The sequence below is a fragment of the Helianthus annuus genome, chromosome 14 (genome assembly GCF_002127325.2).
Source record: "Helianthus annuus cultivar XRQ/B chromosome 14, HanXRQr2.0-SUNRISE, whole genome shotgun sequence".
Classification (NCBI taxonomy): domain Eukaryota; kingdom Viridiplantae; phylum Streptophyta; class Magnoliopsida; order Asterales; family Asteraceae; genus Helianthus; species Helianthus annuus.
Genome location: NC_035446.2, coordinates 128,182,561 through 128,193,637, shown reverse-complemented (window position 1 = coordinate 128,193,637; position 11,077 = coordinate 128,182,561). Strand labels below are relative to the sequence as shown.

The 11,077-nt window shown below is 35.1% G+C and overlaps 1 protein-coding gene across 1 annotated transcript; it reads left to right on the top strand.

Moving 5' to 3' along the window:
- Positions 1 to 5: 5 nt before the first annotated feature.
- On the top strand, positions 6 to 8,247 carry LOC110907361 (protein FAR1-RELATED SEQUENCE 5-like). Its single transcript, XM_022152354.2, has 5 exons — positions 6 to 102; positions 5,578 to 6,385; positions 6,461 to 6,719; positions 6,890 to 7,390; positions 7,624 to 8,247. The coding sequence occupies exons 1-5, from the start codon at positions 6 to 8 to the stop codon at positions 8,245 to 8,247; spliced, it is 2,289 nt and encodes a 762-aa protein (XP_022008046.2).
- Positions 8,248 to 11,077: the final 2,830 nt, after the last annotated feature.

The window sequence follows — 11,077 nt, the reverse complement described above, 5'->3', positions numbered from 1 at the left end:
CTCCCATGCCGTTGAGTAAAAGAGAAAAAACCAGTGTTCACCGTCAACTGTTAGAATCGCCGGAAATTTTCAACAGTAATGGGCAAGCCATGGGCACGGAAAGTATATTCAAAGTTCCTGATTCGGAACATCCCAAAGGGACTAAGTTGGGAGATATGGAGATGGTAGTACTCCAACACCTCCGCAACAAACACCGTCACCGGCAACCTAAGGTTGCCTTCGGTGAAAAAATCAGCCCACAAAGTAATATAACCGGCCGGAGCATCGGCACCGGTATCCCCCTCTTGTGGGTAAGTAGCATCCCCCTCGTCGGCCATTTGAACGGAGGTTATCAGGGTTTTAAAACTACCCTTCGACCACTTCAACACTGGTAACCCACCACCGGGAGCATCAACGTCATCATCTTCATCTTCATCAGCCGCTACTACCGGCTGTTCAGGGTTCTCACCCTCCACATTGTGTGGATTTGATGGTTCAGCCATCAGGAATAAAGAAGATGAACACTACAAACTCAGAAAACCTCACCGGAAACTTCAAACAATTGATCGGAGAAGACAAAGTAACTTCTTTTCTCTCACCGGCAAATTTTTGAAATTTCGAACAAGTGAGGGGAAACCACGAACGGTTTCCCCTTATATACCCATCGCAATTAATGCGGAGGGAGAAAACGAATCATCACGTTCAAAAAGAACGAATTACGCGACACCACGTGTCAAGCGTCGTTTCCGCTGACAGTTATCACGCGCGCGTGGCCGCCCACGCGCCTGACAAGAGAGACCTTTACACTCCTTGCTACAGTGCATTTAATGCCTCGGGCAGTGCAAATGTCCTTTCATTTCAGCACATGCCAGAATGATCTCACCAACTTCCACCAACTCACACGTGAGATCAGCCACGTATGCAACAAAAAGCGACTACCTTATCCAATTACAAGCGGCATGCGGTTTCTCTGGTACCGCACCATAACCCATACCGCATGTCGTTTTTTTTACATACCCCTAAAACTAGGCAAAAATATATATCTCCACACTATAAAGGGGTATAATACCTATCCGCACTACCCACGAGCACACGTGGAATATGCGAAAATGACACACACGAGCCCGTTCAGGTGTGTCAGATACTCAGAACCAGCGTTGTTCTTTGGACTGAACCGCATCTCAGAAACAGGTAAACCGCATTGCCTTCATTCTCTTCAAGCTTCAAATCCCTCCTGTCCGGTTCACAACCACAGAGGGTGCATGAACACCTTCTTTAACAAGAAGAAGGAAGGGAATGTACGCGCGCGCACATCAGCAACCCTGACTCCTGAACCTTCAAGAGCCACATCCGAGCAACACACCCGTTTCGAGCGAATATGGGAATGCAAAACTGCAGACACTCATGAGTCGCTGCAGACATAACCATAGCTTCCGCAAATGGTTGCTACGGAAGAGCCACAACTAACTCCACATCGAGGAACGAAACTACTCCAAGGAAAATTCCTCGGTATTGGAGCGTGAAGGAAGGTGCCTAAGGAAGAGATGCGGACGAGATCCCCAATGATCATACGAGCCCTTGTCGAACAACAAGCGATCGAACAAGCGGTAACAAGTCTGCTTATGAATTTGTTACCCTACTTGTAAGTTGGATAGAATAAACAATGGTAGGCATTACCATGCCTATGACCATGTTTATTTGACCATTATCCAGAATCACATTGTTCGACCAAACATGGCCAACAATGACGCAAGTACCCAACGTTGTTTCCACAACCGTGGCCAACAATGTCAAGCAACGAGGTAACCGCAAAGGACGCGCGGTTACTTGAGAGCTAATGGGAAGAACATGAACACCCCACGAAAGGAATCATCATTAGATATCCAATCATGGGAGCAGCACGCTCTCTTCTTCGTTCACCACCTCAAAGGTTGGTTCGAAGTTTGTGCACACCTTCAACCACCATCTCAGAGATTGGTTCGAAGTTTGTACACTTCCTCCAACTAATTCCCACGCTTGGTTCGGCACACCAACAGGTGGCAACTAGCCAAAGGCTGAGAATTTCGCATCAGACGAAACATTTTCACCGGTACGAAAGAGGCGTCAAATGACCCTTCCAGACATCCAGCTTGATTTACAAACAGAGAAGACCATCCACATGGTCTAGGATCTTCTCCAGACTCCAAACTACCTTCTAAACACCATAGTCCAGTACTCCTCCCACATACAACTTGCATATGGCAGCAACACTAGACTGGGGGGACTTGAAGGGGTATGGTCCCAGATCTCGCGTCAGCATCGACCGCGAGTGACCATTACCCTTATCAAAACCCCCACTAGCTAAACAACCTACTTATGTCCGTGCGGGAACGCATCGACACAATGGTTGAATCCAATCTGTCCAGTGATGGAGGACTTACCTGGAATATTAGAACGATAGAGTGATGCGGCATAGCATCACATCTGGTGTATGAAAACGGAAGTATTCACAGCGATGCGGCCTAGCACCGCGTCCAGTGAACACTTCTATCAATACAAGGAAGCTGGATAACAGCAACAGTCACCACGGACGACGATGCGGCTTGGCACCGCATCTCGCGTATTTCTTGATCAAAGAGTGAGAAGCCGGAACGTCTACAGTTACCGCAAACAGCGATGCGGCCCGCACCGCATCCTGTACACTCAGCAAGTGGGACTGACACCACAGAGCAAGTAGCACCAATGGCAGCCGCCTGTCAGGGCTACGTAAGCAACGGACTGACGTGGCGTAACATCCATAACCGACAAGCCTGACACACCTGCAAAGGTGCAGCACGTCGTCAGTCCGTCCATCATCCTCCTCCTCCACTCCTCGGCTATAAATACCAACCCCAAACCAGGTTTGAGGTATCTCTTCACAACTCTCTCACTACTACTACTATCTTACTTTGCTTCCCAAGCAAATTACTGATTCTCACGCCGGAGAGTGGTAACAAGGAGCACCCCCCACTCCATCCTCCTTGTTACGAGTCACGGTTTGTTTCCTTGTGCAGGAGATCAACCCACCGGTGATCCAGCCAGCGATCCTCGAGAGGAAGGGATTAACCCTTCTTGACGAGACCAGTGAGTTAACCCTGCCCGGTTAACCATTGTTTCATCAGTGACCGAATCTCAGTGACGATTTTGGCATTTTACTCATTTGAAAATTGAAAACCATTTGAAATACTTAAACATACTCGGTTTATCATCAAAAAAAATATATTTGAAATACTTAAACATACAACACATAAACTTAATCTTATTAAAAAGGATACACTTATTCATAGCTAATTAGTAATTACCTATTATAGGTTGGGTTCATTTCAGAACTCTAAATAATTGCAGAACTTTCAGAACTCCTAATAAACAATCATTTTATATATATTTTTTTGTATTTAGGATCCTTTTATCATCTATTATATGTAAGTTTATGATTACATACATATTAAAAGTAGTTTACATATGTCTAATAGCCAAATTATATATATGTGTAATAACTAATTACATATATGTAAAAAAACTAATTTACATATGTGTAATTAAAAATTTATATATAAAAAATGATAAAATTACTCTTAACATGTAGGTAATCATAAAAATACACATAATAAATGATAAAATTATCCTAAACATAAAAATATATAAATAAAAAGATTGTTTATTAGGAGTTCTGCGAGTTCTGTAAATATTTATGGTTCTGAAATGATCCTTACCTTACCTATTATTATTTAAATAATTTCAACTAAAAATAATAATATAATTTAGAGTTTAGTTGTTAATACTTTGAGGGGCCAAGATGTTTGGGGCATTTGTAGATGATTATAAAATTGGAAGCGGCTGGTTAGTTGCAGCATATGCCAAATGGCTACTTTTGAATACATCACGAAAATAAATACATAATGACCCGGTAGCTATCAACTACAATAAAATAAAAGTTACTAGTTGTAAGCTTTGAGTTATAGTCATGAAACACACACACTTATATACAAAAATATACATATACACGCATATATGCCTAAACACATACATAGACACAACTAACTTTTTTTATTTGTCAATAAAATTGATATTCATGTGCAGTCATATTTAGCGGAATAGACATTTAGTGCATTCGTTGTAAATTGGAACAATATATGTTTTATTTTGGTATAATTGTTACCATATTTAGAGAAGCCTAAGAAATGTTGAAGCGTGGTAGGAGGTTTGGGTTTTTTTTCAATAGAGACTCAAGTTCAATTCTCACTTGTGTCATATGGGGTGGATATAGGCAATAAGGAATTGAACTACGCCTTCTGTGAGGTTGTCAATTCGATTCCCAATCCCAACCGAGTTTTCGTCCCACCATGTGTTACGCTAAAGAGTTCTACTCTTGTGGTGGCACAATGACTGTCAAGTGGCAACCGACAATATGGTTATCCGGGAGAACGCCCAAAATCACCTAGACGCTAGACAACCAAACTACTTAAACACAATGTCCGTTAGATATTGTTTTAGAGTTGAGATCTATTGTATTATTTTGTGTCCAACTTTTGCCTAAGCCAACTTTAATATTTTTTTTATACATGTATACAAAGTTTAATCTCTTTATACTAATAAATAAAAATCTTTTTAGGACACATGTCGCTTTCTGGTGCCTTTTCACATTATTTTTTTTTATTTTTCTCACCTGTTAATTAATAATAATAATAATAATAATAATAATAATAATAATAATATTTAACATTACACTTCCGATAAGAATAAAGATTAATAACAATAATATTAAACAATACAATTCCAATAAGAATAAAGATTTGTTTTCAAGAATAAAAGTTTTTTTTTTTAAAATTTCTTTGTAAAACCATAACTAAGATAAATTACATAAATTTGTATTCTTATTTAAATTAGATTTATTTTCAATTTCTCCCTACTATTAAATAATAGGGTAAAGATCAAATAGGAAGTTTATTTTCGCTAGGAAGGATAAGAAGCAATCTCAGCCGTTCATCGTCTATTTTTAAATTTTTGGACGCGTGGGCTTTTTCGTCATTTTACATTATCATATCTTCGTTCTAATTTATAGATTCTGTTACTTCTTTTCTTAGTTCATCGCTCTCATAACAGAATTGAAGATTCCATATCCCTAAATCGCCATCGATCGCAAATTCAACTCTTTTCAAACATTAATCTTCTTTCGTTTGTCAATTCGATAACTTCAATGTCTTCGTCCGACTCTGCTGGTATGTTTAGCTTCAATTTTGAGTTATTTTTTGTAATTTTTGTCCAAATTTCATTGTTTTACGTTTTATAATTCGTGTTTCTGTAATTAATATTTGATATTTCATAAGTTTAATTGTTATTGTTGTATAATTTAACATAATTTGTTTGTTTTGTTTCTTCATCATTTTATTGCGTTTTAGTTAATAGTTGCGTTTTATGATATTAATTAAATTATATGCATACAAACTTGTAGTTTAAGATTTATGTAATATAAAGCTAAATATTAGCTATAACTGTTATTGTTGTACAATTTTTGTTTGTTCATCATTTGATGCGTTTTACTGAATGTATTGCGTTTTATATTCTTTTTAATTGTTTCAGATAACATTTCCAAGTGGGAGGAACGTGTATGCATAAACAGTGGAAGAAAGTTTTACAAACCAAAAGTCAGTGGATCTCTTACACCTGCTGTTGGAATGCTTTTTAAGTCATTTGATGAGGCATTTGCATTTTATCAGAGATATGCACTTGCTGCAGGTTTTCCTGCAAGAAAAAATACCTCTTGGAAAAATGTTGGTGGTTTAGTAAAAATAAGATATATTGTCTGTTCAAAAGAAGGATTTCATGTTCCCAAAGCAATAGATTCTGGTTCAGTTGAGAATAGTAAAAAGATTGTTAGACGTAATAGAGGTTCAAAAAGAGTTGGATGCAATGCTCATGTGAAACTAATATTAGAGGACAATAATATGTTTAAACTCTACTTCTTTGAACAAGAACATAATCATATCTTTGTTGAAGATGAAGATATTCATTTCTTGCCGGCTGCCAGAAGTATCGATTATGTGAAAGAAAGTTTTATATCTGGATTGTCTGCAATCAATATTGGACCTGTTAAAGCATTCAATATTATGAAAACAATTTATGGTGGTTTTGGTGAAGTTGGAGCTAGTAAAGTTGATTGTAAGAATTATAGAAGGGATTTGAATCTTTACATCGGAGAGTATGATGCAGAAATGGTAGTTAGGCGCCTTATTAGGAAGAAAGAATGTTGTCCTGGTTTCACATGTGATTATGTTATTGGTGAAGATAGAAGATTGAGAGGGCTTTTCTGGGATGATGAGGAATCAAAAAAAAATTATACAGTGTTTGGTGACATATTTGGTTTTGATGCTACTTATAAATCAAACAAGTAAGTTTTTTTGATTTATTGCGTTATATATCCTCTTCTAAATATTCTAATGCTTTTTTAATTTTTTTTATTCAGGTATGATTTGGTTTTTGTACCATTTACTGGTATTGATAATCATTTTAGGAATGTCACATTTGGTGGTGCATTACTTGGTTCGGAGACTGCAGATTCGTATAGATGGCTTTTAAGATGCTTTGTTAATGCTTTTGGAAGTGAGCCTAAAGTTGTTGTTACTGATCAAGATGCTGCAATGAAGAGAGCTATTAAGGATGTACTTCCAAGAAGTAGGCATAGGTTATGTATGTGGCATATATGGGAGAAATTGAAGAAAAAGGTATTAACTGCGTTTTATGATATAACAAACTGCAATTTTATAAACTGCGTTTTATGTATTATACAATAAAATCCAACATTTTTAACAATAGAATTACAATTGCGTTTTACAATCAATGCTTTTTATGTTATTGCGTTTTATGTTTAATGATTTTATAACTTTTCATTCAGGTTGGTCCTGTTTTGTCAGCAAACACTGATTTTAATACAAGAATGACTCGTGTTGTTTGGAATGATACTATTATTCCAGAAGATTTTGAAACTGAGTGGCATTCAATAATGTCTACTTTTGGATTGGAAAATCATGAGTGGTTAAAAGACATGTACGATCTTCGATTTGATTGGATTCCTGCTTATTACCATGGAGAGGATTTGGCTGGGCTTATGCGTACTACCTCAAGATGTGAAAGCGAGAATTACTTCTTTGGTCAGATTTGCAATCCAAGATGTACACTTGTTGAATTTTTCACTCATTTTGAGACAGCAATGGATATTCAAAGGCATGAGCATAGGAGGAATGATCATGATACAAGGTATATTGAGTGTAAACCGTGGAGTGACTTTGTATTGGAGAAACAAGCATCAGAAATATACACCCAAACAATTTTTAAGGATATTCAAATTGAAATTGATGCTGCTATTACAAAGTGTATGTCAAAGTCTGTTGATACTGTGGGTGATTTTCAATATTTTGAAATAAAGGATTTCAGACAGCCATGCACATCTTTTTTCAAGGCAATTTTTTAAATTTATATTGTTTAAATATCTATTGCATTTTATATTTCATCTTTAATTGCGTTTTAACATTATATGATCTTATGGTTATATCTGTATTATATTTATTATTCATTGCGTTTTATATTACATTTCATTAATTTTATATATCTTTTTAATCTTTTTTACAGGTGCAATACAACAAAGAAGAAGATGGTTTAAGTATAAATTGTTCTTGCAAACGGTTTGAACAATTTGGTATATTGTGCCGCCATATATTTTACGTATTACGGTATGAGGATATTAGTGAGTTTCCTAGAAGATATGTTCATAGAAGATGGACGAGAGATGTCGTTTCAATGGGATCAAATCATTCCAATATTCGATTTGATGAAATTGGTAGGAATAGCGAGATTGATAAAGTTTATAGAGGGATTGTTCTTGCAAATGAGTATGTGGTTAATAGGCTGGTTGGCGATTTAGATGAATTGTGTCGTTACAGGGATCATATTAAAAGTTATATTGATAAAGCGGATGAGGTTATGGTTGCTGCACCGCCTCCTACTCGCAAAGAAAGATTTGCTGATATTGGAGGGAACATAGAGAAATCTGATTCTATGATTCGTGTCCCCATCAAAATAAGGACGAAAGGATGTGGTGTACAAAAAAGGATCAAGTCTAATCGTGAGATTGCAATTCAGAAATCATCAAAGATCCAGAAATCGTGTCGTATTTGTGGTGGAAAAGGACATAACAGTCGAACGTGTAAAGATAAGGTTTCTTCTAATGCTATAGGTTCTAGCAATGGAGTGTAATTATGTATACAAATTCTTTCGAAATCAGATATCAATAAGTAAAAAATATTTGTCATTGCGTTTTATGATGTTTTAGTTAATTGCATTTTATGATAACAACAATATATTTGATCTTTACCATATACTTGGTATTTCCAAATCACTTATCAGCTTTTTTTGGTTATTCCGTTTTATACATAGAACAATACAATATACTTTAAATGGTATTTGTTGATTTATTGCGTTTTAATATCACACAGATCATACACAAAATTAAACAAGAAATGCAAGTGGATATAATAAACATTGCGTTATATAGATGATGATAGTTTTAAACCCACAAACATGATGTTTTCAAAACACATAATTAGAGAAAAATTACTAGCATTATCAGCTTCATGGATCAAAGTTTGTTTCTTCATCGGATGAGAACCCTAAGCTTCCATCAGGGATTTCCTCATCACTTTCAGATTCAACCCAAAGTTCAACCTGTGAGACTACTGCGTTTTGGAGCTTCTCTGCAAATTTGCTACCAGAGTTGTTGATGATTGGTATTTCAGATAACTGCTTCAAAAACCCTAGATCCTCATTGGTAGATATGTCCTTCGGGTCATACATCTCCACTTCACCATTGTCCCAAGTCACTGAAACTTTGAAAGTTTCCTCAATGAACTCCCAAGATGTAACCTGGGCATCTTCAGGTGCAGTTTGATTCGGATCACCATATCTCTTGTGTAGAATTCTGAACAGTGCGGCTGATTGATTTGTGTAACAAGAAGGTGGTATACCTATTTCGTTCATTTTTTTCAAAACATCTTCATTGCAGTTATGAAGAACAGAAGCAACGGAATGGTATTTTATTTTTTTCCATCAAGGAATTGAAGAACGAAATTGCCTCTTTCAACCCACCAAACTGATAGTTGTGTATGATGAGAGCAATGTGAAAATAGTTTAGGGTTTATGTTCTTATATATTGCTAGAGGAATTTGAATCAACTGTGTTTTTAATAATAAAAATGATTATTTTTTTTCTTTGAATTGAATGTTCAATCATACACAGTATTGGCTATCAGGAATCCAAAAGGCTTTTTAAGGCATTTTAAGGCTTTTGGTCTAATCATCTGTATAAATTTCTATCATACACAGTATTTTTAAGGCTTTTCTTTGTATATTATTTTATTTTTTTATAGCATTTCGTTTAAGAAGATTATAATATATTATTTTTTTATTGTCCTTATTGTAATTATGTTTTTTGTGTTATAAAAATTTTTTTAAAAAAAAGCATTGCGTTATAAATTATATTGCGTTATATGTTTGGTAATGAATAATTAGAAAAAACATTGCGTTTTATAATCAAAACATATTAAAATTAAAATTGACAATGTTGAGTTATAGCATACTTTAAAAATGATTCGTTTTATAAATTGTATATATATTTTATAAATATTTTTTAAATTAATGTTTAAATAATTTTAAAGGATACATATTGCGTTATAAAATAACAAACAAATAAGTGCATTCATCAAAATATTGTGTTATATGAAAACATTGCGTTTTATAATAAGTAGCATTTCTAAATCAAACTAACTAGCAAGATCAAAATCAAAACATTGCGTTTTGAAAATAAGTAGCATCTCAAAATCAAAGTAAACCAGCATTAGAAAGCCTGTCTTTAATCCTATCTAAACTAGTGTCATAGGATTGTTTTTTAAGTTTCGCACTGAGGTCTCGAAACTTCTTTGAGTCCTCAATAACATAATTTCTTTGTTCGTTGATTTCATGCAATAATATCTTCGCGATGAACTTCCTTCTTAAATCTTCAAGTTGTGCGGTCTGCTTGTTGACTTGTTTTTTGTTTTTACCCCTTGCAGGTTCTTCATACTCCACGTTAAACCCACAATCCCATTTTTCGACTGGTTCTCCATGATAACATTCCATATGACGCATGGTGAATATACCACAGTCAATTCCATTGTATTGTGTCCTCCATTTCATCTGCATTCTAACAGGGGTTATTTTCTTTATATCATCTGCTTTTTCATGTCCAACAGATTTAAGGTAAGCTGCCAAAGCATTCCTCTACAGAAAAAAAAACAAAACAAAAAGATTAGGTGGTTTATATATGTATTTTAAAAGTATAAGTAATAATACTTACTGTATTTTCAGGCACATTCCCATATTTAGCTTCATTTGTTTCTTCTTTGGCACTGTTGTCAATGATGAATATTTGATTCTCTTCAAGATTGAAGGAGATCACAAAGAAATGCTGTATATGGAGAATCGGGACAAGGATAATTTTAAAATCCTTTATGTTTTTTAGCTTTGCACCTTGAAGAATTTTTTCTATGTTCATTGTGAATGCTTCTATCATCTTATCTTTATTTGTTTCTTCCTTATCATTCAATGGAAAAGTCTGCGTAAAATTAAACAAATTAACATATTATTGCGTTTTATGAAGTTAATAAATATACAGCTGCGTTTTATGAAGGTAATAAAACATTAAGCTGCGTTCTATAAAACTTCATTCTTTCATTCAATCAAACATTAAGCATTGCGTTTTATTAAAGAAATAAATTATAAAACTTCATTCAATCAAACTTCAAAATACTTCATTATACGAAAACAGAAGAATTGAGTTTTATATATCATACCAGCATTCGAATAGTACAGAAAAATCTTGGAGTTTTGTTGTCTTTTGATCTTCTTTTTTCTTCTTCATTCAAAATATAAGACCAACAATTGATTACTTCTCCGGTGATTTCCAATCCTGGCCTCATTGTTTCAACAGCATATCTATATAGAAATACATGTTCTTTGATTTCGAAGAGAGTATCCCTGCAAAAAAAAAAAAT